This window comes from Eschrichtius robustus, chromosome 18 (assembly GCF_028021215.1).
Source record: "Eschrichtius robustus isolate mEscRob2 chromosome 18, mEscRob2.pri, whole genome shotgun sequence".
Taxonomy (NCBI): domain Eukaryota; kingdom Metazoa; phylum Chordata; class Mammalia; order Artiodactyla; family Eschrichtiidae; genus Eschrichtius; species Eschrichtius robustus.
Window position 1 is genome coordinate 26,324,048 of NC_090841.1, and position 27,696 is coordinate 26,351,743.

Genomic DNA, 27,696 nt, shown 5'->3' on the forward strand with positions numbered 1-27,696 from the left:
GCAATTCTGGATAAAGTTCTGTAAAGCAGTTCAAAAATATTCTGTTAAGTGTCTCGAATAACATTGCTCAGATGGAATATAAAATACTTTGTGGTCCCTTCAGCATCAAGATGCCTCAAACTTTGGTTGTTTCTGGAGTTAATTCTTTACAGCACCTGGTATATGAAGTGATTTCACACCATGCCCAAGATGCGGGCCACCCACCAGCTACATGGCATGACAACTCTACAGGCTGAACGGCAACCCTGGTAATTATAAGGCCATGGATAATAGCCCCCCAGTGGTTCACAGATCTTCTGGCAGTGGGTGTAGCTCCGCCTGCATTCTATACAGCAGATTCCTTCATGATCCAATCTAGGGTCGAATGTCATGCCTTCTCCTTCTTGCTGCTGTGAAATAAAAGAGAATTATTTGTGTTTCCTTCATAATGAGAAGTTTATAGCATCCACGTTATTTTAAAATAAGGTCCTGAATGTCTCACTGCTACCAGAAATCAGCATTATTTTCTGTCAGGAGTTTTCAATCTTTAAACCTTATAATTCAGAAATCCTTCTAACATCAAGGAACTTCTGTCCTACCTAATCTGTCACTGGCAGGAAGGTTTAGTTTTTTTTTGTTTTTTTAATGTTATGGTGAAGTTTCTCCATGCCTTAAGTGAGCCATGGTTACCACTCACTAGTGACTCAATTTGTTTTAAATAGGAAAACAGGGAGCGTGATTCAAAAGTAGCATTTCTGCCACTGCTGAGGCACCCTGGTGCCTTCTTGTAGTAATGGCTTCCAGGGCTCTGGGGAGCACATTTTGAAACTCATTGGTCCAGGCTAACAACAGATTGCTATTCCACTTGCACTGGCTGAGAACACTGCCAAGTCATTTAGCTTCTGCCTTCATGTCAACATAAGGGTCTGTAACACTCAGAAAAAGGCACCATACAGTGTGTAAAGATTCCTTAAACTTTATCTTCTAGTTTCTATGTGCCATCATTATAGTTACATAAATACAAACTCGTATCGAAGTAAAAGTCACCTACAGAACCCTATTTTCACTGCTGGAGAGATCACAGAACTGGAAGAAACGTGCCCCTGCCAAGTTATGTAATACCTGGTTTTCCTTTTCATGGATTTCTAGGGGTAAAGAGTCCATATCCTCTTTACTATGGCATTGAATTACACTGGCAAAAAGCCCTTATCATTCACGTAACTTCTTTGTTCAATTTAAGCCTCTTTCCTGGAAGAACAACTTGGGGAGACGCAGCACCAACATGGGTTAGGCTTGAGCTAAGTGAACTTAAGCAACCTTTCTGGTATACTTTTTAAAAAGTCTTTATTCAACTTTTTTTGCTGTGTGTGTGTGAGGGGGTGCTTTCTATTATGAGAAATTTACAACGTATTGGAAAGTGGAGAAAATTGTGTACCGAACATCTAGATTTGACAATTGCCAACCTTTTGTCAAATTTGATTTTTTTTAAGTATTTTAAATTCTGAAGTAAATTTAAAGAGACTTGAGGGCATTGTGACATTTCACCCATAAATACATTAGAATGTCTCTCCAAAATAAGATGGTGTTTTCCTGCACCACACTGCCATTATCACACCTCACAAAACTAACAATTCATTAACACCATCTGACACAGCCTATATTCAGATTTTGTTGTCAAAGTATTTGTCTTACTCTCTTAACACCATTTAAAAAAAAATTCTTTAGACTCTCCCCTTTAGAATGTTCCCTTTAGACATTTTTTCCCCCTTATCTCTTGAAATAGGTTCGTCTGGGACAGCAAAATTTAAAACTGCCTCATTAATTAATTGTCGCTGACTCTTCCAGGGCAGGAGTAGTCAAAAAGCCTGTTGGTTGAGGCATTTCCTCACCTGAGGGTTCAACAAAAGTTTGTTAGGATTAAAAAGTTGGCAGAAATCTCAGGTTCTTACCCTGAGATATTTCCTTAAAGGGATATGTGAAGGACTGAGATCACGGGGAAGGTGTTCCTGCTTAAAGCTCAACACGTAAGAAAGGAAACTGTTATCAGTGGAAGTTTTTCAAGAATATGGGTCACTTAAGCCTGAAAGCAGGGCAAAGTCACATCCTGCCCTTCTGTGGAGGGGCTGATGCCCTCATCCCTAGAACCAGATGCAGCTAGGCCAGCTACCTGGAGAATAAACTATATTAAGTTTTCTGTTTGCCTATTCAGGTTTTTTTTTTTTTTTTTTTTTGTCTGCGTTGGGTCTTCGTTGCTACGCGCGGGCTTTCTCTAGTTGGGGCGGGCGGGGGCCCCTTTTCGTTGTGGTGCGCGGGCTTCTCATTGCAGTGGCTTCTCTTGTTGCAGAGCATGGGCTCTAGGCGCACGGGCCTCAGTAGTTGCAGCACGGGAGCTCAGTAGTTGTGGCTTGAGGGCTCTAGAGCGCAGGCTCAGTAGTTGTGGCGCACGGGCTTAATTGCTGCACGGCATGTGGGATCTTCCTGGACCAGGGATGGATTACCTGTGTCCCCTGCATTGGCAGCGGGATTCTTAACCACTGCACCACCAGGGAAGTCCCAGATTTTATTTCTTTATTATTCTTTGACCTTTAGGGAATGAAGTACTGTGGTGTCCTGAATTTTCTGGAAGGCCTTGGGTTACTTAAAAAAAATACTTTTTTGCTCTAAATCTTTCTAAAATATATTAGTCTAAAATGGTAAACTAGAAAATATATTTGCAACACATGAAACGAGGAAAGAAAATGTACAAATGGCTTCTCTGTGTATGAAAAGATGCTCAATCTTACACATAATTAAAGACTGGCAAGATAAAGACAACCAGGAGATACAGTTTTACACCCAAGACTTTTTAAAAGTTTGATAATAAATTAGGCCTTTCATTACCATTTGAAGACATGTAGCTGCTGTAATTCCCCGGAAGACAATTTAGTGTCCTCCATTAAAATATAAAATTCTTTGACCCAGCAGACCCATGTGTCAGTATTTGTGCTAAAGATATACTCCTACAGTGTACAAGAGGTATAGACTAATAGATAACATGGAGTAAGGTAGTGCTTACTATGCGCCCAGCACTGTGCTAAGAGCTTCACCTGCATTACCTCATTTACTCCTTCCCATACCCTATGAAGCATGTACAAGGTGTATCTTATTAACAGTATTTGAGAGGGACTTCTCTGGTGGCGCATTGGTTAAGAATCCGCCTGCCAATGCAGGGGACACGGGTTCAAGCCCTGGTCCGGGAAGATCCCACATGCTGCGGAGCAACTAAGCCCGTGCGCCACAACTACTGAGCCCGCATGCCACAGCTACTGAAGCCCACACGCCTAGAGCCCATGCTCCACTACAAGAGAAGCCACCGCAGTGAGAAGCCCGCGCCCCCACTTGCCACAACTAGAGAAAGCCCCCATGCAGCAATGAAGACCCAACGCAGCCAAATAAATAAATAAATAAAATAAAAAGTAAAAAAAAAACAGTATTCAAGGAAAATAATTTACATGTCCACCAAAGCAGAACTAGTTCAATTTCTGTACATTTATCCACACAATGGAATATAATGGTGCCATTAAAATGAATGAGGTGGATCCATATAGGAGATACAAAAAAATTTCCAAAATACTGTACTGTAACTGAAAAGACAGCAAAGTGGAAGTTGTGTATGCTCTTTTGTGTTAAAAATGTGTGTGTGTGTGTGTGTGTGTGTACACTTATACAAAGGAACTGGGCAAATAGCCATTGTTAACAGGTTGCTCAGGGGAGGGTGTCTGTGGTAGAAGGGAAACTCAGTTTTCATTGTATACATTTTTATACTGTTTTAAAAAAAATACATGCATGTATTATTTTTTCAATTAAAACACTAGTTACACATAAGTACTTATTTTTCTATTTTCACTCCCTGCAAAGTATAGTAATGGTAAAACTACATTTCATTGAAGATTTGAGGAGTCTTTAGCATGTTGGTATCCTCCTTACAAACACCAGTTCTCGAGGTTTCTGTCTAAAGTGTTTGATCCCCGTATGTGAGTCTGTCTCCCGAATGGACTGAGTGCCCTCAAGGGCAGAAGTTACTCCTGTCTGTGTGCACAGGGCCTGGAAAAGAGCAGGTTCTCAACCAATGTCTGTTGAATGGATGAATAAAGTGGATGTAAAGGGGGATAGAGAATACTTTCATCCTGTGTGTTGCCTGCAGGGCACACTCTTGGAAATATTTTTAAATAATCAAATTCCTGATATGAATTTGTCTTTATGAATTTGCCTGTGACTCAAAAAAGGAGAGCACAGAAAACAACTTTGAACAAGGAGTACAACCAATCAGGATTTTACGCTACAGAAGCAATGCTGAAGAGTTGTTACCCTCATTTATAAACCCTGCAACAAACAAATTAAGATGTATTTTTTTAAATAATTGAGTAGAAGTCTCAGTTGAATACTAGATGCTTATTTGAAATCTCAAGCAGAAATATCACCGCTTCAGTGCTGGGTTTAGTGCAGTCATCTGAACCCGTCATACAAACGCCAGTACACACGTGGTAAGGGTTGTCTGGATTGAAGGGCTCTGAATCCTCTTGAACACTGGGTCTGGTTTCGTTATTTGGTCTTCCAGGCCCTGGGTTGCCCCGTGGACCACTGCGTAATCTTCTTGTGGTCATCGTTGTAACAATTTTTCTTACCAATTCTCTTCTTTCTCTCTGGATTTCTGCCAAAAAAAAAAAAAAAAGACTTGCTGTAAGTTAATTCCTTTATTTGAATAATTAAGGAAATTCTGTGTTTATCAGGGTGAAAAACATAAGAAAAGGATATTAAAACACATAGGACCAGATCCTATCTAAATTTGTATTAATGATTTTCGCAAGAATAAAGCATGTTTCACAGTCTTGGGTTAGTAGTTAAACATCAGATAATCAGAATTTGGTTTATAATACTAACTGAGGCAGGTGTTGTAAGATAACTGACAAAATCCATTCTCAGTTCCCTTTTTCTTTGCCTGCCTCTACTTAGGGGCTGAGAAAGTAAAATAGCACTTATTTCCCTAGCCTCCCTTGCAATTAGGAATGGCCAGATAACACATAAGCAGAATATGCTAGTGCAGTTTCTCGGAAAGCTTTTGCTTTCTTGGTAAAAGGGGACAGATACAGCTTCCTCCATCTCGTCTGCCTTCCTTGAATGTAGATGTGACATCTGGGTTATGTGACCAGAAGTGATAGGCACAAGGATGACAAGTCAGCATGCCTCAGTTAGCAGATGGTAAGCTAGAAAGAGAGTTGACGATAGTGCCAAAAACCTACCTCCAGACTTCTGGCTGTATGAAAAAAGTCAACCCGTATTTGTTGAAACCACTGTTGGTCTGCTATTCTGTTACTTGCAGCCCTACACATTCCTCATGAATTTACTATATATGTATAAAGCTTTACAGTTGTCAGGGGATTTACTATTATCTTGGTTGATTCTTTTAAAAATCATTTGGGATAGAATAAGCAGATACTTTTATACAAAAGGGCAACAAGGCTCGGAAAGACCAAGTGACTTGGCCGAGATCACAGAAGGGGTGGCAGAGAAGAGGGTCGAACATGAACTTCTCTGGCTTCCAGCCCACTGCCCTCATTCTCCACAATGCCTCATGGGTCCTGCAGCAGGACTGATGTCTGCCGAGTAACAAGAACGGAGAGAGGACCACACAGGGTGGCTTTGGCATCTGAGTCTCAGTTTCTTCTTCAGTAAAATGGGGATAATAATAGTATCTAATTCAGAGGATAGTAATAGAGTTCATGAGAATTTGTTTCTAAGGGTTTTAGCATAGTGTTTGGCATATAATAAGCCCTCAAACGTTAGGTGATGATGATATGATGCTACGTTATCTGTGAGGGCATGCATGTGCGTCCAGCCGTGGATAGCTTCCACGGATATAGCTTCTTGGTTTCTGAGGCAGGGCTGGAGAGGCATCAGGGAAACCTGGATTCAAACCTCAACTTCACTCCTTTTTTTTTTTATTGAAAAAAAATTTTTTTTTTAGCAACTCCACTTGTTTCAACTAACAATGACCTCAGGAGAGTGATTCAATCTCTGAACCTTAGTTTATTCATCTATAAAATGGGAATATTACTAGTTAGCTGGACAGTTGTTGGCAAAGATTAAATGAGGACAAGATGTAAAGCTCTAGCACAGTACGGTGCCTGGTACACAGCCCGAGCTCAGCAGACCTCAGCTCCCACCCCCCTCCCCGCTTTCCTCTGACCTTGTACAGTGTCATTCCCAGGGTCTCTGATGATACAGCTACATGACACGACCTGCCAGCGTAAAGATCCAAGGGCAGGGGTTGCTGGACCCTGGAGCTGGGAGGCTTTTATTAGAATTAGGTGGCGGGGAGCCAGGCATCCTCAGGGAGGGTTTCATTTTGTTGACTTTATTGTAAAATATGACTGCATTTATGAGACTGGAAAAAAAATTCCCTCACTTTTAATGTCTATGATATTCCATCCTATGACTACACCAACACTTATTTAATCCTTTTCAAATCTGGGGGCATTTAGGTGGTTTCTACTTTTCTGGTGTTGTATGTAATGTGTGTAATTCTTGGATGGATGGTGTGATGCCTGAATACTTAAGATGTGTAATTAATACTTAATGATACATAATTGAATACTTAAGATGTGTTCATGGGATTTCCCTGCCAGTCCAAGTAGTTAAGATTCTGTGCTCCCAATGCAGGGGGCACAGGTTTGATCCCTGGTTGGGGAACTAAGATCCCGCATGCTGCAGGGTGTGGCAAAAAAAAAAAAAAAAGATTTGGTCATGCTGTTAGCTGTGAGGGACCAAGTCACATCTTGGATGTAGGAAACAAGCTCCTTCCCAGAGGGTGAAGGTTCTCATTTTATCAGTCATCCCAGCACTGCCAAGAGCACTATCTTCCCAACCCCACCCCCAGACCTCTTGCCCTGCTCTTTTTCCATAGCACCTTGGATCATACCATACGACTTTCTTATTTTAGTTTAGTGTTTATGTACTGTCTCCCTTTAGCTACAACGTAAAACTCCTGGGGGGCATGGATTCTTGTCTCTTCTGTTCATCAGCGCATTCCAGGTGCCTAGAACAAGTAAATGGCACATAATAAACGTGTCAATAAATGTTTGTTGAATGAATGAATGAATACATGAATGAACTTTCTGGGTAAGAAGCATGTCCTCAAAAAGCAGAAAGTGATCAGAGAGAGGTCCACATGTAGCGGAGTCGGAGACTTTTGTCCTTGACTGGAAAAGGTGACAAGGTATTGGAGAAGGAGTTCCTGGGTGGTGGAAGGCAAGAAGGCCCATTCCACGTGGAGGCAAGTGGGGAACTGAGAGCCAGAACTTGTAAATGGCCAGAGAATTGAGTTGCGACCACGCGCTGGGGCAAGACCTAGGATGGCAAAAGCGATGGTCCATTTGGCAGCCCCTCGGGTTGTGGCAGACACCGCTCAGAGGATTCCTTCTCACTGAGCCTGCGTGTAGCCTTGGAATTCTCAACCCACTCTTCCAGTCAGCCACTGCCAGCAGCTTATAAATTGCATCCTATTTGCTTTGCCTGGGCTAAAAAGTAACCGTCTTATCCAAGCTTTGGAACTGAATAAGACTTGTGAACTGCAGGAATAAGTTAGCCATGGCAGAATCAGAAGCCTGGAGTGTGTGTGTGTGTGTGTGTGTGTGTGTTTTAAATTTTTGGCCGCATTGTGCGCGGCATGTGGGATCTCAGTTCCCCGACCAGGGATCGAACCCACGCTCCCTGCATTGGAAGCGCAGAGTCTTAAGCACTGGACGGCCAGGGAAGTCCCTGTTTTTTCCAATTGTGGTAAAATATATATAAAACTTCCCATTCTAACCATTTTTAAGTGTACAGTTAAGTGGCATTAAGTACAGTCACATGGCTCTGCTAACATCATCACCATCTATCTCCTGAACATTTTGCATCTTGCAAAACTGAAACCTGCACCCGTTAAATAGTAACTGCTCGTTCCCCTCTCCTAAGTCTGGTGGTTTTAATTCCTGTGTTTTCTTTATTTCCATGCTGCTCTCTCTTTGCGTTCAACATAATCTTTCTGAGAACATAGCCTATCTAGGTTGTGCTAGGAGAGGGGCCTTTTCCCTCCGCTTGAGCCAGAGCTACAAAGTAGGACTTTGGGAGGCCAGTGGGGTGACTGGGATGGAAATCAAGAGAGCAGCCCTGGAGACAGACAAAATCCGGGGAAAGAGCCTGGCCTGCAGAGCTCATCAGCTGCCCTTCTCCACCCGGAAACAGCCCACAGGGTGCTCCAACCTAGCTCTGAACCCCAGGGGCCCTTCATTTATTTTCCCCGGACTTGGAAGTGGACCCTCGAGCCTTGAACTTAAGGAATCTCAGCCTATACCCACAGCTGCTTTGGGCTGCCCCATAATTCAAGGTTTGACCATAATAAGGATTCGGCGGTATAACAGCTTCTTAGACCCCTGATTCTCTGCTTTAGGAATAAAAAAAATGTAAAATTGCAAAGTGCAAACAACAGAGATTAGGGGCAGAGCAGAAGCAGTGGGAGTGTCATAAATAAAATCCGCAGGTAAGGCAGAGGTGTTCTGGGCCCACCTGCTTCCTGTTACCCCGCTGCTCTGGCCTTGCCCTGTGACATTCACGGCTGTCCTTTCCCTTCCCTTTGATCTCTCATGCCAATTACTGTGACACTGCGATGTGCACCCGGATTCATCTTCCTTGTCACATGCTTGGGCCTGTGCAGGGGCTCACAGGAACCTCACCAGGGCAGGGAGAATTCCAAGCAGCTCAAAAGAATTTAAAATGTTACCTTTTGGATAGGTTGGTTTAAGCCAGAAAATAGGAAGGTCGCCACAGAGTTCTAAGATTTTAGAACTCAAGAAGCTGTTGTCCTTCACGGGCTGGTCTACAGCCACCCAGATGAGAGAATTTTCTTCATATTTAACAGGCATGATCTTGCCTTCCTGTAAGTAAGTGAAAATGAAATGCACTGAACAAAGAGGGCAGTGGAACATGCTGCATATTAAGATTCATGTGTTGGTAAAAGATTATCTCGCCCTATAAAAACTTAATGAGTTTGGGATTAGCAGATGCAAACTAGTATATATAGGAGGGATAAACAACAGGGTCCTACTGTATAGCACAGGGAACTATATTCAATATACTGTGATAAACCATAATGGAAAAGAATATGAAAAAGAATATATATCTGTACAACTAATTCACTTTGCTGTACAGCAGAAGTTAACAAAACATTGTAAATCAACTATACTTCAATGAAATTTAAAAGAAAACTTAATGAGAATTCTCTGTGTATATGTGTGCGCATTCGCGTTTGCACGCGTGCGTGCACACACACACACACACTCTGAAGTTCTAATCTCTTCTCTCTGTAGCTCTTTTCACAATATTCCACACCCCTCCTGCCATCCTGCCTTTGGATAACTCGAATGTGTGAATATGAGCGTCCTGAGTGGAAGTGAAAATTACTTGATGTCAACTTTGAGATTTAGGCTAATCTGATGTTTTTGATCAAAGATGTTTTAAAGGAAAAGCAACTGAACAGACTCTGGAATCTGATAAAGGATAGAGGAGCCCTTCGTGTGAAGTGAAAGTCCTTTGGGGGCTTGTTCTGCCACTTCCAAGCCACAATGGAAAAAGCCAGCAATTGGTTCTTTAACGTCTTCAGTTCAAAGTAGTATTTAACATAAACCATTTCTACATTTCCCAGCTATAACAAAACATATTTCAGATGTTCTTTGCATCAAGCACACCACTGAGATTTCAAAGCTAAACGCTGAGTTTTCTTCTACAGCGAGATGCTGAGAATAGTTTGATAACCCAGGAGACAAATTTATATTGCCAGGTTGCTCCTTTCATGTATTTATTAGTTTGCAATAGGTTGGTGAAATTAAAATGTTTTCTTATTTTTTAGCTAAAAGCAGCACTTCATTTATGCTTTCTCCCTCAGGCTTCTGGAGGCATTAAAACAAGTTAAAGTTATTGGAGGTAGCTAACACTCAGGTAATGCAGTTATTTACCTTAAATTAAATGGCTCCATCCAGGAGATGAATGTTCTTTGGGTATAGGAGTTTTTAAAAGTTATACAAAACTGGGCTTCCCTGGTGGTGCAGTGGTTAAGAATCCGCCTGCCAATGCAGGGGACACGGGTTCGAGCCCTGGTCTAGGAAGATCCCACATGCCGCGGAGCAGCTAAGCCCGTGCGCCACAACCACTGAGCCTGCACTCTAGAGCCCGCGAGCCACAACTACTGAGCCCACACGCTGCAACTACTGAAGCCCGAGTGCCTAGAGCCCGTGCTCCGCAACAAGAGAAGCCACCTCAATGAGAAGCCCGCGCACCGCCATGAAGAGTAGCCCCCGCTCGCCGCAACTAGAGAAAGCCGGAGCGCAGCAACGAAGACCCAGTGTAGCCAAAAATAAATAAATAAAATAAATTTTTAAAAAAATAAATAAAAGTTATACAAAACTGATGAAAAATGTATGAGAGCTAGTGGTGCATAAATCTACCCCATCACAATCTAAAGTGTGTGGGCACAGAATGGGGTGATAGGAAGAATGCAAGTGTGCACAACCTACAAGCTAGGGATGTTAAATAAAAAGTGTATGGCACATACTTTCAGCTGCTGACCCCATCTCCTTCCTCCCTCCCTCCCTTTCTTTGCAACACAATCCTGCTTTTGTTGGTGGCAGCAATGTGCTGGCCCCAGGGGAGACACCTGCTTTCTCAGACTCCCTGGCAGCTAGAGGTGCCCATGTGACCAGCTCTAGACAATGCGATCCATGCTAAAGTGTGTTGCGGGGCTGAGAAGGCGTCTGGCTTTCCCCGAGTTAAGGGAAAACATGGTCGGCACTACTCAGCGTCTTCCTGCCTTCCTTACTTGACTGTGCAGTTGATGTTTAGAGCTGGAAGGAAAGGACGAAAAAATCAGAGATGCTGGCCACGGAGCCAATGTCTGGGGCTGCCTACTTCCACAGTACTTACTATGGAGAAAAGTCTTTATTTGTCTAAGTCACTCTAAGTGTAATGTTCTGCTACTGACAGCCAAACACATTCCTAATTCCCACAAACACGTTGCCTGAATTTGGTTTTGTCCACCAGAGAATCCACCACACACCCTATAAACAACCAAAACACAAGAAAAAGCATTCACCTCTATGGCCTAAGAAAAGAATCAGAGGCAAAGATTTAAATACAAAACTATTCACCACAGTGAATTATATCTGTATTCAAAAAATTATTTTGAATTATTATTATTATTTGAAAAATGGAAAATTGAAGATACCTGTATTCAAGAACAAAAGACTTTTAAAATTATAATCACATGATGACATACAATACATCCATTATAATCTACATTTTAGAAGACCTAAAGTTAAGTGAAAATAATAAGAATGTACAGCAGTATAACTTCAATTATGAAAAGAATATCACACACATTTGCACATGGAGAAAATCCACCAAAACATTAACATTAGCTATCTGTGGATTATGCGATTGTGGGTGATTTTCTTCTATATTCTTTTATGTATTTCCCAACTTTCTACAATGACAAAGTATTGTTTTTAAAAATCAGAGAAAGGGACTTCCCTGGTGGCGAAATGGTTAAGAATCTGCCTGCCAATGCAGGGGACACGGATTCGATCCCTGGTCCGGGAAGATCCCACATGCCACGGAGCAACTAAGCCCGTGTGCCACAACTACTGAGCACATGAGCCACAACTACTGAAGCCTGCGCACCTAGAACCCATGCTCTGCAACAAGAGAAGCCACTGCAATGAGAAGCCCACGCACCATAACGAAGAGTAGCCTCTGCTCGCCGCAACTAGAGAAAGCCCGCGTGCAGCAATGAAGACCCAACGCAGCCAAAAAAAAAAAAAAAAAAAAAAAAAAAAAATCAGAGAAAAAAACCACCTTGTTTTTAAAAAAATCAGAAAATGTACTGCAAACTTATGATAAGATCTCGGTCGGCTATGGCTGAGAAGTTGGTTCTTTATATCCACTCATCGGGGAAATGTCAAGAGTTATTAGTTCACTAAAGGCTTCATAACAGAAACTGAGTGATAGGACCATTAAAAAAAATGTAATGCCATAAGGGATGTTCAAGGTCAGAACACAGGCGGCCTCCGTCTCATTTTTAGACTCTGTACTAGTGGGTCCACACTTGTGTTCTGAAGGGCACAGCTCATGGGGAACAAACCAGATCATGATCAGAGGAGAATCACGAGAGGGATGAATGGCTGGAACCCATCTCACAGGATGAATGGTTGGGGAAACTGGGAGTAGAGGAGATACTGAGGACATGAGAGCCAACTTTAAAAACTCACGGGGTTGGTTTTAGCTCTTGTTTTGAGACACCTGGGGCTGCTCCTAGGAGAGCAAACAATCGGGCAGTTTCCAGGCACTTTTGCTTATTCTTATTTTTCCTCAGCTGCCTTGAGGGAGCTGATGCCTGATATCTCTCCCTCTCGGGGATACTGGAATGATCAAAGGTGATCATAATAAAATTAAGAATTAAAGCAGCAGCTGTCTATTCATTATCTATCGAGTTCAGGGCCACGGGGACAGGGTGCACACTATAGTTTGTAGGTGACAAATCTGAGGCTCAAAGAGTTGAAGCCACATCCATAGCAAGTGTCAGAGCTGGGATTTGAACCCACATTTTCCAAAGTCCATTTTTTTCCCCACCCTACCCTGCCACAACTCAAATGCAAGATGAGAACGAATGCGGCTACTTCGTAAGCCCTAAAGCACCAAATAAGTGTAAGGTATTATTGTTAAATGTATCTTTAGAACTCTGTGTGCAATTCTTAACATAAATTTTTATAAAACCAAGCTCAAAGGCAAGCTATTAATAATAAATGGATGAACTATGTTTAAAGCACCTCACAAGCCTGACACATAGGAAAGGAATTCGATATATGTTGAGTAGCCTCCTTGGGCTGAACTTGAACCAGTGGGAAGAAATAGCAGAGGGAGTCACTCAGCTCAACGTAGGGCAAAACAATTAGAACTACCTCCCATGAAGTCGCCTGACACACAGGGAAGGAGCGCCCTGTCGCTGCTTTCCAGCAGAGGCTGAGGGATCAGCTGTGGTGAATTTTCAGGAGGAAATCCCCCTGCTGAGTGGTGCTGAGGCTGGAGTGAGGCTTGAGGCTCCTGAGGCCCCTTTAATGAAAAGATCCTAACACGTGAAGTCCTTTATTATTTTTAAAAAAATTTATCTATTTATTTATTTATTTTTGCCTGCATTGGGTCTTCATTGCTGCACATGGGCTTTCTCTAGCTGCGGCCAGAGGGGGCTACTCTTAGTTGCGGTGTACGGGCTTCTCACTGCGGTGGCTTCTCTTGTTGCAGAGCATGGGCTCTAGGCGCATGGGCCTCAGCAGTTGCGGCACGTGGGCTCAGTAGTTGTGGCTCGCGGGCTCCAGAGCGCAGGCTCAGCAGCTGTGGCTCACGGACTTAGTTGCTCCGCGGCATGTGGGATCCTCCCTGACCCGGGCTTGAATCCGTGTCCCCTGCATTGGCAGTCGGATTCCCAACCACTGAGCCACCAGGGGAGCCCATGAAGTCCCTTAAGTTGTCATTTAAAAAAAATTTTTTTTGGTTGCACTGGGTCTTAGTTGCAGCAGGTGGGCTGCTTAGTTGTGGCATGCGAACTCTTAGTTGCGGCATGCATGATCTAGTTCCCTGACCAGGGATCAAATCTGCGTCCCCTGCATTGGAAGGCAGATTCTAAACCACTGCACCACCAGGGAAGTCCCCTTTAGGTTGTCTTAATCACTGATCAGATAGTTCCCTAACATCAGGCAAATAAGGGCCATGTCATGACCAATCCCCTTTATGTACTTTAAAATCTGGTTTTCCAAAACCTCCAATTATACTACATCATGTAAGAATGATCACTTGGAACCAATGAGTAGGACCAAAATAATTAAGTTCCTTTGGCAGAGAAGAAAGAGAGCTTATGTTCTGGTCATGAACCTATCCAGGAACTAGAGACAGAAAGGGTTGTACCTTCAATGTCTGCCCAAAGCCCTTGCTGTGTGGAGCAGGCTGGTACCCACCAGTTCAGAGGAGATGCTCTGCTTGGTCATGGTGCCCACCTCAGGAACTCGAGCCTTCACCTGTGCTTTGATGTAGCACTTCTCTCCTCCAGCAAAACGGATTCCTGTGATGCCCTAGGAAACAAAAGTTTATCCATCCATGTATCCATCCGTTCATTTATTCAGTGTATTGAGTGTCTACTGCGAGCTAGGCACCGTTCCAGGTCCTGGGTACAGGGATGAACAAAACGGATGGAGTCTCTGCCCCCATGGAGCTTATCTTTTAGTGTTATTTACCAAAAATAAAAAAAAACAGAGATAAAGTCAGATGGCGTTAAGTGCTATGGAGAAAAATAAAGCAGAGTGCAGAGATAGGAGTGACAGGGGATGGTGCTTTAGACCGTGTGATGGGGAGGCCCCTGCCAGGGGCTGCCTTCAAGCTGAGACAGAGCTGTTAATTGCTCCACCCATCCCCCCAAGCTCAGATGAAATGCCATATTTCCTACGCAGCTTTCTCTGACCATCCCAGGCTAAGTGGGCTTCCCTCTCTCTGACTCCCTGAAAGCCCTCCCATCTTCATCCCTCATTTGGCACTTAGTTCTCAGGGCCATTGCTCCTTGTGAATGTCACCTCCCTACTCAGCTCTAAGCTTGAGATTGATCTGAATGTTTTCTTTTTTGTTTCAGTTTGTTTGATGCTCCCACAAAGGTTCTCAAAAGATGTCGGCCCAATTAATTAATTCCATCAGTTCGGATTTTTCCTAAGTTGCTGAGCCCAGAGTAAATAGTAGCTTTCTATAACACTGGGAACTGAATTTTGCTCTTAGACCTTATCCAAGGACTTGGACGTTTTATTTTTGTCCCCTGTGAGATATAAACAGTGTCTCCTCCTCTGCCTAGGGAACAGCCTCAAGGGAAACCTCAGCCGCAAGGCTCCAGTCTTGGCTGACAGCTGGGCACTGACTCCGCCCGCGGAGCGCATCAGGCATAACGGTATGTTCTGACCCAAGAGTGTTTACTTTCACTCTGCTGGTTAATTTCATGACTAGTGAGTGGCCAAAAGCGGTATTAAAGACCTACAAATTTTATGCCATAATAATGTAGATACCAACACAAATCTGAACATCTCAACTGATCAATCTTCTGTTGAGTTGAGACAAATGTCAGGAAGATACAGAACTTGTTCTAACGTCAACACCAAGGAGCGGGAAGAAGAAAAGCCTTTATAAACCTAGGGGCCTGGATCAGGAGTCAGCCCTCTTAAATGAAGAATGAAGTCAAACGTCATTCATGCTTGAGGATATTCACGGACGGTTACACCATATGGAATCTCAGAGCCAGGAGCCCTGCAAAACGGGGTGGGTGACAGACTGGAGAAGAGAAGGAAAGGCTCCTTCTTCCTGAAGCTTCTCGTTATTCGCCCTGCGGCCTGATTGGCCACATACACATGTAACACATGTCACTAATTCCTCCCAGTGTCACCTCTCACCTAGACAGAGGTGGCGGCATGACCCCCCTGACCCCCCTTTACAGAGGATGGACTCCAGGCTTACTGCAGAGGGTCTCAACTCTGCACCAAAATCACCTGGAGAGAGTTTAAAAACACAGAGGCCTGGGCCTCTCCTCAGAGATTCCCATTTAATTGGCCTGGGGCCATGCCTAGAAACTGGCATGCTTAAAAGCCCCCCATGTGTTTATAATGTACAGCTGGAGCTGAGGACCACCAGTTTAGGGAGAAAGCAACTTGTTCAGGGTAACAAAGTTTTAAAATAACTGAAACAGCCTGCTATGCACTGAATGTCTGTGTCCCCCCCACATTCCTATGTTGAAACCTAACCCCCCATGTGATGGTACCCAGAAGTGGGCCTTTGGGAAGTGATGAGGTCATGAGGGTGGAGCCCTCATGAATGGGATTAGTGCCCTTTTCCCAGAGAGCTCCTTCCCCCTTCTACCATGTGAGGACACAGTGAGAAGACAGCTGTCGGTGAGCCAGAAAGCAAGACCCTCACTAGACATGCAAACTGCCGGCACCTTAGGCTTGGACTTTCCAGCCTCCAGAACTATGAGAAACAAATTTCTGTTGTTCAAGAGTCACTCAGTCTATGGCAATTTGTTATAGCAGCCTCAAGGGACTAAGACACAGCCTCTGGACCCAAGTTTCTTCTGTACTAGTGGCTCACAAATTTCCCCTTGTATCCCAATCACCTGGAGGACTTGTTAAATAAAATACCGTGTTGGTCCCCTCCCCGAGAGTTTCTGATTCAGGAGGTCTGGAGTGGGGGCTAAACTGTGTATTTCTAACAAGCACTCAGGTGCTGCTGCTGCTGGTGGCCTAATGAACACACTTGGTGAACCACTGCTCTCCACCATGCTATCTCTGGAAGGTCTGCTGTTCTTATTCTACTTGTAAATCTAGGGCACATGGTTTGAAAAACAGAAGGCAGGGGAGGGGGATTACTGCCCCCCTATGTGATATGTTCTCTTAACTTCAAACCCTCATAGCCTCCGAATCTGAGATGCCAGGGAGGAAACACCATAGAGCTATTACCATATCCCTAGGGAGAGAACTGACACTCTGGAAGGATTCACAGCCCTGAATGTGAGTCTAGTATGTATTGAGTTAGTTCTGACAGTCTACAGGCTGCACGGAAAACCGAAACCCCATAGGGATGGGCCCTGTGGGAAGGAGTTCACACTTATTAACCACTCTGTCTAGCTACAAATCCATATCAAGCAGCCAGACATGTTAAGAGATTAAACAGATGGAAGGGAAAGGCAAGAAAATATCCTGCTTTTGCAAACAAACAAGACCTTAGAAGCTGGTGATAATGAAGAAGTTTGCTAAAAAGGTAATGAGTGAGGGTCCCAGTGATCTAACATCCTTTTATCGAGTCGGCTAATCTCATGTTAGCTGCACAATTTTTTTCTTTCTAGGGGATCTCGTTTATTTCTGTGGCTTAAACCAGAAGTCTCCAAGGAGGGCAAGGGGTCCTTTCCCCAGGGGGGCGATTTAGAAACTTTTGAGGGAGTTTTTTATTGTTACAAAAACTGGGGGCTCTCTGGACTTTTGTTGGGCGGGGCCCAGGGGTGTCGGGTCCCAACCAGCTCGGGGGGGCCCTGAAGAACGAACCACCCAGAGCCCTGGGTGAAACACCTGATTGTAAGCATCTGTGCCTAGAGCATAACACCGTTTTACATATAAAAGAGTGATTTTTGGTATAATCTTAATGTACAACCGATTTCCTAGGAATGGAATTATTGTGCAAATGGAGAGAAAATGGTACCTTCGTTTACTGTTTGAGAAAATTACCTGGTATTTAATTTGTCAACACACACTTAGGTCAATCTGCATTTTAGGCTGTGGCACAGATGGTGACCCAAGCATATGACTTTTGTGATGTTTTCAAGTACATCAGGCTCAAGTCCAAATTTTATTATAAATTACTTTCAATTTATTTTTTCTTTATGTTATAGTTGGGAGACATACTGATTCTTGAAACCAATAACCTACTTACCTACCAGGTAGGTTGTGCTATCCTTTCCCATCCCCCCCCCCCTTTTTTTCCTTTTCCCAGCTTTTTAAATTAAAAATTTCAAATATACACAAAGTCAAAAGAATTGTATAGTGAAAATCTGTATATATCAGTTTATTCTATCTTAATCTCTAACCAGGATTTTTGTTATATAAATGGGTCATTAGGTCTGAGAGGGTTGGCTTAAACCAACATCACTAATGTTATTGAGGGTATAACTTTCTAGAAAGTAACTCATACATTATCAACAAACCTAGCTTCTGTCTTCCACAGGGTATTGACAAAGACTCTCCTGACCTAACTCTAGTCAGGTTCCTCTGAGTCCTCTGTTTACTAGGCCCCAACCTTGGGCTCTGTCTTGGCCCGTTTATTCCAGTTTTAGCAAGAATCCTGCTGAGTCAGCCTTGGTCTGATCAACCTGGATATCTAATCTCCTTGACCTGCCTGCAGCAAAAATCCTGTTAGGTCAGTTTAGCAAAGAATCTCTTAGTAATTTTCCATCCACCAACACCCCACCCTGCTCCTTGGCTATAAATCCCCACTTTTCCTTATTGTATTCGGGGCTGAGCCCACTCTCTCTCTCCTACTACAAAACCCCACTGTAGTAGCCTGCCTTGAATGAAGTCCGCCTCACCTTCTTTAACAAGTGTCCTGAACAACTTTTTCTCTAACAGTGTAGAGCCTGGACCCCTTTGTTCAGTGCTAATTCCCTCTCAGGGGGCTCTTTTTTTCCATTGGCTCTACTACAGTCTTGGTGGGGTTAGCGGAGAAGGCTGTTCACTTACAATTCAGAAACTTTCCTACTCTGGCGCCATCTGCAACTCCATTTTCTCGTCTTCCCCACCTCCTGGGCTACTTAGAACTTGGGAGCAGACCTGAGCACGGGTATTGCATAGTCTTCCCTGGGCCTGGAAAGCCTGCCCCTGCTTCTCTGCCTGTCAAAATTCTTCTTCCATTCTTCCAGACCTGATTCAACTGTTGCTGATAATGAGCAGGACCCTGTGGGGCTCCTGGGCACAAAAGCCTTTCTGTGTCCCCTATTTCTTTGGTTACAGGAAATAGGCATCATTCAGCCTCCAGGATATTCCCTGAGTTCCAATGCGCAGGTTCAAACAGTTGCTAACTAAGGAAGGGAAGGGATGCAGACACCAGGGAGGAACAGTCAAGAAACAATAGTGCAGCCTTGGGGCAGGGTCCTGGTTCCCCATCAAGGGATACACACAACAATATCTTTGAGCTGTTTTGCAGATACTGAAACCCCTCCAGGTGGGAGAAGTTAACTGTGTGCTGCCCACAAGGCTGTAGATCCCAGACCAGTTGGAACCGGAAGGTTGATGATGCTGACTCCCACTTACCTCACCACCAACCCATCAGAAGAATGTCCACGAGCTGATCATGACCTCTTTGAACCATTACTATAAACTCCTCACTCCCCCCTCCAGGTTGGGACACACAGTTCTGAGGGCATTAGCCCACTGTGGCTCCCTTTGCCTGGCAAAGCAATAAAGCTATTCTTTTCTACTTCACCCAAAACTCTGTCTCCAAAAATTAATTCAGTGCTGGGATTCAGAGACTGGATTCGGCTTCATTGCCACCTCTGTAAAACCTGCTCCATCCCCTAACTGGCAGCGATGGCCTCCTCCTCCTCGATGGCTCCACGTTTCTGTTCATAGCTCCGTGGCAGCGTGTTTCCCAGCCTGACCTGAAGCCACTTCTGTGTGGATGTCCGCCTCCTGGACCCGGACTGTAAGGTCCTTGAGGGAGGGGACAAGTGTCAGTCATCTTTGCATCCTCCATGCTTCGCACCATCCCTTGCACACAGTGGGCTCCAATAACGCTTCCTGAATTTGACTGACAGTTTGTAATGCAGGAGAAAGTAATACTGCAGGTACCATAGTGGCTGATTCATGGGTTTTCAAAAGTCCGGGCTTATTTATACCCATAACAGGTTCTATCCATCAAAAAAATGTTCTACTCACCAGTTCTGACTTAGAGAAATGTGGAAGCAAGCTATCAAAGAGAATTGATCAGTTTATAAAATATGTGTGGCCCCATTGGCCTCTGAGAACAAAATACAATCAATACCATTATTAGAACCAAACGATTATAAAACAGAAATATAGGTTTGGGATTAAATTTTTTTTTAAATAAATTTATTTAATTTTGGCTGCATTGCATCTTCCTTGCTGTGCGTGGGCTTTCTCTAGTTGTGGCAAGCGGGGGCTACTCTTCGTTGCAGTGCGCAGGCTTCTCATTGCAGGGACTTGTTGCAGAGCATGGGCTCCAGGCGTGCGGGCTTCAGTAGTTGTGGCACGTGGGCTCAGTAGTTGTGGCTCTCAGGCTTAGCTGCTCCGTGGCATGTGGGATCTTCTCAGACCAAGGCTCGAACCCGTGTCCCCTGCATTGGCAGGTGGATTCTTAACCACTGTGCCACCAGGGAAGCCCAGGATTAACTATTTTAAAAGGATATTCCTGATACATGCACATCTTGAGAGAGATGGATCTTTTCTTATTTAACTGCATAGCTACGTTTGCATATCTTGATATTATGGCACATCCTAGGTATTCAATTTTGTTCTGGGTTGGATGAATAAAGCATGTGTGAGAGTCACATTTTATAATTTTATGTTGAGCAGTGCAAAGAAAAAAATGCCTTTTATCTTGTCCTGGGTCTTGCAGTAAAAGCCTTTAATAGGTCCAGAGAAATTATCCCTGTGCCTTGACCAGAACCATCTGCAAAGCTATGACTAAGCGAAATGCAGCCACGCACACACGGGGCTGCAGAGCTTGGTCCCGGGGCAGAGCCCACACTGAACACAGCCAGTCCTTGTCATCATCAAATAATGTGTAACATCAGCCGGGCTCTGAGGTTAGCATCTGTTTGTTATTCAAAAGGGCTTGTGAAGTGTGTTTGGGTATCAACAAGGGGAGTTCTTTCATTCGAATGAAAAGCATCTCTAGTTTTTCTCATCAGTCAGAGGAAGACAGGTCGATGAGATGCTTGTAGGCCAATAAACTATCAGAAGAGACATTGTTTTCAAGAGCCTTTTTTCATGAAGTCTCACCGACTCCATCTACAGATTTAACAGGAGAGCACAAAGAGTGATGCCTCTTTCTCATCTCAGAACATGAAAGAGAGTAAGATATTTATGGTGGCCATCCAGAGAGGAGGCCTGCAGTGACACTTTGGTTCGCAGATGTCCACTGAAGCATCAATGCATGGCTTAATGTCTCCAACTGCCTGTAAATTGAATTTTTGAAAACAAACATGTGTGCCCTTTTCAAAGGAGACTCGAAGGTTTCATCTGTAATAGGCCATAGTCAGAAAGCAGATGATACACTAGGGGAATTTCTCCATGCTCATTTCCTGGATTAAACGGGAAATCTGAAGAATTGAGAAACATGTATAAATAGATCCCACCGGTTGTTGATGAGATTATTAGGTCATTAAAGTTTCCCTCCTCTTGACAAGTGCCACTTTCAGACTTTGCAATGTTCTAGAGGAGCTTGAGCGTTTTATTCACTGTGTTAAGAAAGCTGCTTGGAAAGAAATAGCTCTCGCAAGTCTTTCTGCCAAAACTTTTTTTTTTAAGTTTTTTAAAAAATTAATTAATTTTTGGCTGCGTTGGGTCTTCGTTGCTGCGCGCGGGCTTTCTCTAGTTGCGGCGAGCAGGGGCTACTTTTTGTTGTGGTGCGCGGGCTTCTCATTGTGGTGGCTTCTCTTGTTGCGGAGCATGGGCTCTAGGTGTGCAGGCTCAGAAACTGTGGCTCGCGGACTCTAGAGCGCAGGCTCAGTAGTTGTGGCTCACGGGCCTAGTTGCTCCGCGGAATGAGGGATCTTCCCGGACCAGGGCTCGAACCCATGTCCCCTGCATTGGCAGTGCGCCACCGGGGAAGTCCCTCTTCCAAGACTTTGTATATTTCTAAGAACTTGTTTTTTTTTCAATGCTAAGATGTTGCTTTTTCATTTTGAAAATGTAAAGGACACAGAGTGGTCCTTTCTCAGAGAGAATATGCTGCACGGCGCAGGTGGGTTAGCGGCACCATGGCTGCCAAAAAGAACAGTTCCCATTTGGATGTGTGTGAGAGGTGCTCCTTCTCCCTGAATGAGAAGTCTCCCAGGTTTGCCTGGTTCAACTCCCTAAATGCACAAAATATACTTACATTCTGGAAATCATGAACTTCAATCGCTTCTTCAGCTCCACTTCCCATTTTAAAGGTCTCCAAGTTGTTCCCAGCATCTATTTCCATTGACCCATCTTGTAATTTCCCATTGACACTCATGGTATAATGGACATTGTAAATCTGGAAGAGAACATCAGAGTTAGTGATGCCTCCCTTTTAGAACAATTCAGGGCTTATCTTTAGATCTGCAGTATATAAAGTAGCTTTCCTATTTCTCAGAGATACACTGAATCATCCTTAATAGTAAGGATGATTATCTTAGTTATCTGTGAGGACCTTATTCATAGACCAATCACTTAATACATGATTTCTTAAAAAATATCTTAAAAGTAAAGCTTTTGATAGTCTCTGATACTAAATCAAATAGCTCAGTGATTTGCAATCCTGGCTGCATGTAGAAGCATCTTAGTAGAATGTCCAGCTACCATGCTTAGGTTCCCCCCACTGGACTGATCAAATCAGAGCCTGTGGGGATGGGGTGTGAGCATAGATCTTTCTTTTTCTAAAGGTCAATTCTACTATGCAGCGAGAGTTAAGACCCGTTGATGGATAAATGGAAATTGTGGAGGCAGAGGGTTCACTGGGCTGTTACCTGAACAAATCCGCAGTGGCACCTCACTTTGAAGGTATTCTTTTTAAGTCCTTCAGTCAAGATTTGGTGTGGAGTGTGGTATACAGTAAGAACTGCAGACAGGACTAGGATATGCCTGAGATAGAGTAGCATTTACAGAGAGCAAGGTCAATGTGCACATCTGTTTCAGCTCAGAATAAGAGGTACTCATTTTAATGACTCTATGGGACAGACATGGCATCATAAGGCATTATGTTATGAGACGTGTGGGGAGAAGGGAGGGAGATCTTGGCATTGTCCAAGAGCACTGGCCCAGGAATCAGAAAAACAGGTGGCCACACCCCTTACCCCTGGGTCTTGGGAGTTGCCTTGAGTGTAAAACAACGAAGTGTGACCTCAGAGGTGATTTTCATTTATGTCCTTAGAGTTCTGGGGCTTCACGGAGGTGGTCCAGAGGTGAGGGGAGCAGAGCAAGGGTGACTGTGAGGCTCCTTTATCCACCCCAAGCCCCAGCCCCACGCAGTTTAACCAAAGCAGCTCTGCTTCGGATCTGTTTTATGTGTTGGATTTCTGAGTAACATCTTGTTTAAAATTCCGCCATTAGAAATTTGTTTTACAGTGTACCACGAAATTAGGTGATCCAAAGGGCTCTCTTAGTTTAGACATCTGGTAAGGACAATAGTTTAAAAAGTAATTCACACGCAGCTCCTGCTCGGTATGCTGCTGTTCTAGAACATTCTCTGTGTCATGGGGTAGTAGGTGGGTTCCTTTTCTTCTCTTTTCTTCCTTTTCCTTCAAGGTATATATATGTATATATCTATATGTTATATATGATATATAATATATCTCTTATATGATATATAAGCTATAAAATCTTTAAAGGGGAAGGAATGGGAACTGATGAAAGACACTTGCTACTTAGTGTCAGGTCAGTAGGTCAGAACTGCAAAGAGCTCAGATTCAATTCAAGTCTGATTTTCTCCCTCGTTATGAGGAATGGCTGACCGCAGCATGGACAAACCCTGGGAAAAGTATCTGTTGTTATTGGATCATTACTTGTAGAAAACTCATTATTGCAAGACCCACAGAGTGCTATTTTATTTTATCAGCAGAGACGTAGAAACGGCTTTGCTAGCGTGCACCCTTTTAGGTAACAGCCCTCGGTCAGTGGAAGAGAAAATGCCGGCGTGCAGTTCAGCCACGTTCTCAATGCCCCTCCTTCCCTGCTTCTGATGAACTTCGATTCCTGCAGGACACTGTCTCCATAGCTCACCTGATCATAAGAACCACTTCTAGGGGTTCTGATTTAGGGGGGCGGGAGCAGAGCCCACCAATCTGTTTTCACTTTCCAACTCAGGCGGTCCTCACCATCAGCCAATTTGGGGAAACCTGTTTTCTTTGGCTGAGCCAGGGCTTTCTGCAGGTAAAGCTCAGAAAGCGGGCTCTGTTCTGCCCCTGCGTTCTCTGAGCAGCCCCTGTTCACTTGAACTAAGTTTGGCTGTCAAAGGGCACATGGCAGACAACGCGCGTGTGAGTTTCTGCTGGCACGAGTGTCCTTCCTTCACTCATGAGACAAGAGGCTCTTTTTTTTTTTTTAAGCATTGCACATAAGCTTTTTACTACTCAAGCAATCCTAAATTTAAGGAAGTGTTTCCAAACTCTTAGCGGGTCTTAAGGAGACAAGATCGTAACACTAGAACTGTGGCTTGTTATCCTAATTTCACTTTCCTCTACCACCCTTCGCCAAATCCCCGCCAGCAAAAGCTCCCTAACGAGGCATCCTTTGTAATGTAGCTGCAGCCCGGCTTTCATAAGCAGTACACTGTCTGCATGGGGCAGCAGTGGAGGTTTGTGCCCTCCTGAAGTGCCTTGGGTTGCGGTGGGGGTGGGGGGGGGTGGGTAAAAAGTCGGAAGTTATTTCCAAAGTACTGGGCCCTGAGCTCAGAAAGTGGCTCGGTTGGTGGAGCAGTCATCACATTATCTGCTCTAAACTGATGGAGCTGTTAGCACCTAAGGCTATTTCGATCCAAGCGCAAAGAAGGTTTATTATGTGCCAATATTCTGCTCAATATGGTGCCTTTACAGCCAAGGAGATTTGCTAATGAGTTTCGAATAAAGCCTGGGTTCATAAGATAATTACATCATGTTTGGGACAATGTCTTGAAAAATCAGGCTGAGAATAAAGGCCCCAAAAGCAATGATCTCATCCCATCATCCCACAGAGTAGGGTTGTCAGTTATCTCATATTGGTGGGAGTTTCCCATATTTCAATGCCTTGTTCCATTTACAATAATGTGGATGAAGCACGGCCTCAATATTTGAGCCCAGTCGCCTGTCCCCTGATTATTAGCACTCCAATGCTTCAGAGTTCTCTAGCTGATTTCCAGTAAACCTGTCCTAAGGGGATTTACCCATATGAAAGGCATAGGAGGTAAATTACTGCTGGTTCTCCTCTATAAACCAAGATAGAGGAGCAGAGGCATGGACAATCCGCGAAGAGTGGGTAGTCCATTTGGTTGGGGATGTCTTTCTGTTTGACAGAGACTTGATTATGTTTTGTTTGGGCCATTCACGTTTGTATTCAGGGAAAGCAGACCTGTGCCTGTGCTATGCGTAGATGGTGCCAAATTTACTCCATTTAGTATGTTGTGATTTGTTTTCCAGACTTAAGTAATATGGATCAGCATGGAATAGTTTGGGAGTTAAAAAACAAACAACAAAAAAAACCTACCACGATTTTCTTCATTTTCCTGCCTCTATAAGAGACAGGGATAACTTTGATTGTTGGCAATAAAATGTGATTCACTATTCCTCTGTATTTTTAGAATTTAACACTGCTCTCTTGAACCAGACAACCAACCATCTTGCAGCAAAGTACAAGTTATGATAAAAGGAGGCCCTGCTCATTCAGGGTGATCTTTCAATCTCTCTTTCTAGAAGCTTGTCAGTTAGCTGTGTTTGCCTTGAATAATTAAATGCCAAATGGTGTTCATTTTAATACATATCAGGACCAAAATCTTTACCACCCCCCCAAAAAAAAGCAAAGCTATTTTTGTACCCAAAGGACCTATACCATTGAAGTTTTGTCATCTAAAAGATAGCATTTACATTCGAAGATGGTACAATTTCCCAAGGATGACAATCTAAACCCTGCTATTAATGGAGTTGGAGATACTGACATCGTTCTCATGTTCAGATATGCTGCTTTCAAATGTGAGCATCTGGCCCAGCTTCTATATTTAAAATATACAAATAGATTAAGGCACTTTTCAAATATACACAAAATACTGTGCAATTCTGATCTTACAAATCGATGCTTGTAGATTTGATATAGTCTCTAAAACAGACTCAGTGCTAAATGGCATGCTTATCTACGTTAGGCATTTGAGTTAAAAATACAAATTATGCAGTGACTGCAGAAGATGTGATGTGTAAAATGGTTGAATTGCTTTCAGCACCATTTTCTCTAAGTACTGGAATTCGTTCATGCTTTGAATTTCATGGTGGGAGAGAAACGGGAAACAGCAGTCACAGGTCCTCTGAGGGTAGTGATTAAGAAACAGCCCTTTGTGTGCACCCTGGAGTTGGAATTCTTTTCCATTAGTTGAAATACTTATACCAAGCCTGGCAATGGTCATCAAGATAAAATGCCTCCCTTTACATAGGTGAACAAAATTCAGAGTATTTAACAAAAACACGGGTATTTTGTTTAGTTGGGTCAGAAACACTTTTTATATTCCCTGAGAGCCAACTGAGCTTTAAAATAAATAGTTGCATACAAAGAAAGTAGGACAGCAGTTAGTAAAACATTTACCACTAAATCACATGTGACCAGGCCAGAAGTGATTTTTAAAGACATTTGCCATCTTTAAGGAAGTTAGATCTTTTTTTTTTCCCCCCTTACTGCATGAGAGAAGGGGGCATTAAAAGATGGGGAGAGAGAGAGGGAGAGAGAGGGAGAGAGAGAGCGAGAGAGAAGACAGAAGGGAGAGGGAGGAAGGGAGGGAGGGAGGGAGAGAGAGAGAGCTACTGAGAGGTCAAATTCGTCCCCTTATTGGGTCTGAATGTTCCTCCACTGTCTTTGTCCCAGGTTCTTAAATTCACAGCCTTTCTCAGCTGGGAGAGGGCTTAGTTCCATTTCTTTCCTAAGGATGAGTAAAGCGAGGCCAGAGGGGATGTGCCTTACCCATGGTCACTCAACTGCTTAGTGGAGACGCCAGGCTGGGATGGGCCAAAAAGAGCTTTCTTGGAACCGTCCACTGCATTTCCCCGCTACTCTGTCTTAACATCTTCCCGTAAAGCCCTGACTGGCTTTTCTGCAAAGTTGCCCGTGAGTGGGAAGCCGCATCGTGGAGTTGGATGGAAGAAGGGAGAAGGTACCCGGGAGGCCCGAGGCCCCGAGGGGAAAGCATCAGCTGGAGCGAGGGGGCCGCTCTGGCGCCCCCTAGGAGGGGACACGCGAGTGACAGAGAGGACCCCGCCATCCCGCGCGCCCCCAGGCCCCGCGCCCCTCCCGGCCTCGCGCACCCTGACTCGTGCCCGCAAGCCGGCAGCCGCCCTCCGGACTTACGTGATTGTCGCTCCCCTTCCAGAAGTAGAAGGCCCCGATGGCCCCGAAGAGCAGCAGCGCCGCCCCCGAAATGAGGACCACGGCTCCGACCTGGAGCAACCGCGCGGGCCTGGTGGGCTTCACTGTCACCGTGGCGTACGCCTGCGGGCCGGCGGGAGAGGGACTGTCATGTCCGCGCGCAGCGACCCGGCGCGTCGGGGGTGGCGGACAGCTCGCCCCGGGCTCCTCCGGGCGCCCCTTTTCGCCGCGCTTGCGTCCGCGGGTCCCTGGTCCTCGGGAGTGGATGTGCGCTGAACAAACTTCGCGGTGCAGGGCCATCGCCCCGCGGGTCTCTCTCCGCCTGCCACCCGACGCCCCCTCTTTCCTCCCTATCCACCCTCCTCTTCACACCAGACTGGGGATGGCAGGCCCCTTGCACACGCACACGCGTGGGGCGCCACCCCAAGCCCACATTTGGGCGCCCACATTTGTTCCCACCTCCCAAATTCGGTGACACAAATCGCTGACCCGGGACAGGGGATACGGGCCCCGCGTGTCTGGGGCTCCCAGGCGGCACTCACCGGGGGGCTACAAAACTCAACCTCGTCGGGTCCCACCAGGGCGATGGGCACTTTGTCCGAGTTCTCCGTCATGGCTGCGGCCACAGGAGCGGGGCACTGGGAGGCTCCGCGCGCGCCCTGGGCTCTGTCCTGCTGCCCCGACGTGCCGGGCACTTCAACGCGGCGCACGCGCGCGCGCGCACCGTGCCCCGTCCCGCCTGGGCCAGCCCAGCGCTCCCCAGCCCTCCCAGCGCCTCACCTTTCTC

At 44.7% G+C, this 27,696-nt stretch overlaps 1 protein-coding gene across 2 annotated transcripts; it reads right to left on the reverse strand.

Annotated features, from left to right (window-relative positions):
- Nucleotides 1-14: 14 nt before the first annotated feature.
- On the reverse strand, nt 15-27,523 carry CNMD (chondromodulin). Of its 2 annotated transcripts, none has more exons than XM_068526787.1 (7): nt 27,452-27,523; nt 26,892-27,032; nt 21,730-21,870; nt 14,055-14,168; nt 8,777-8,930; nt 4,500-4,669; nt 15-386 (listed from the first exon to the last, which is right to left on the reverse strand). In XM_068526787.1, exons 1-7 carry the CDS (start codon nt 27,521-27,523, stop codon nt 174-176), a joined length of 1,005 nt encoding a protein of 334 aa, XP_068382888.1. In that variant the 3' UTR covers nt 15-173. The 2 variants fall into 2 exon arrangements, with proteins under 2 accessions (XP_068382888.1, XP_068382887.1); XM_068526786.1 differs by having other exon boundaries at nt 15-389.
- Between the last annotated feature and the right edge of the window lie 173 nt (nt 27,524-27,696).

Coding starts and splice junctions, on each gene's coding strand:
- CNMD (XM_068526786.1), bottom strand. CDS start 27,523: ATGACGGAGAACTCGGACAAAGTGCCCATCGCCCTGGTGGGACCCGAC. Junction 21,871..26,891: donor GGAAGGGGAGCGACAATCAC/GTAAGTCCGGAG, acceptor GTTCTCTTCCAG/ATTTACAATGTCCATTATAC. Junction 4,670..8,776: donor TAAACCAACCTATCCAAAAG/GTAACATTTTAA, acceptor TTTTTTTGGCAG/AAATCCAGAGAGAAAGAAGA.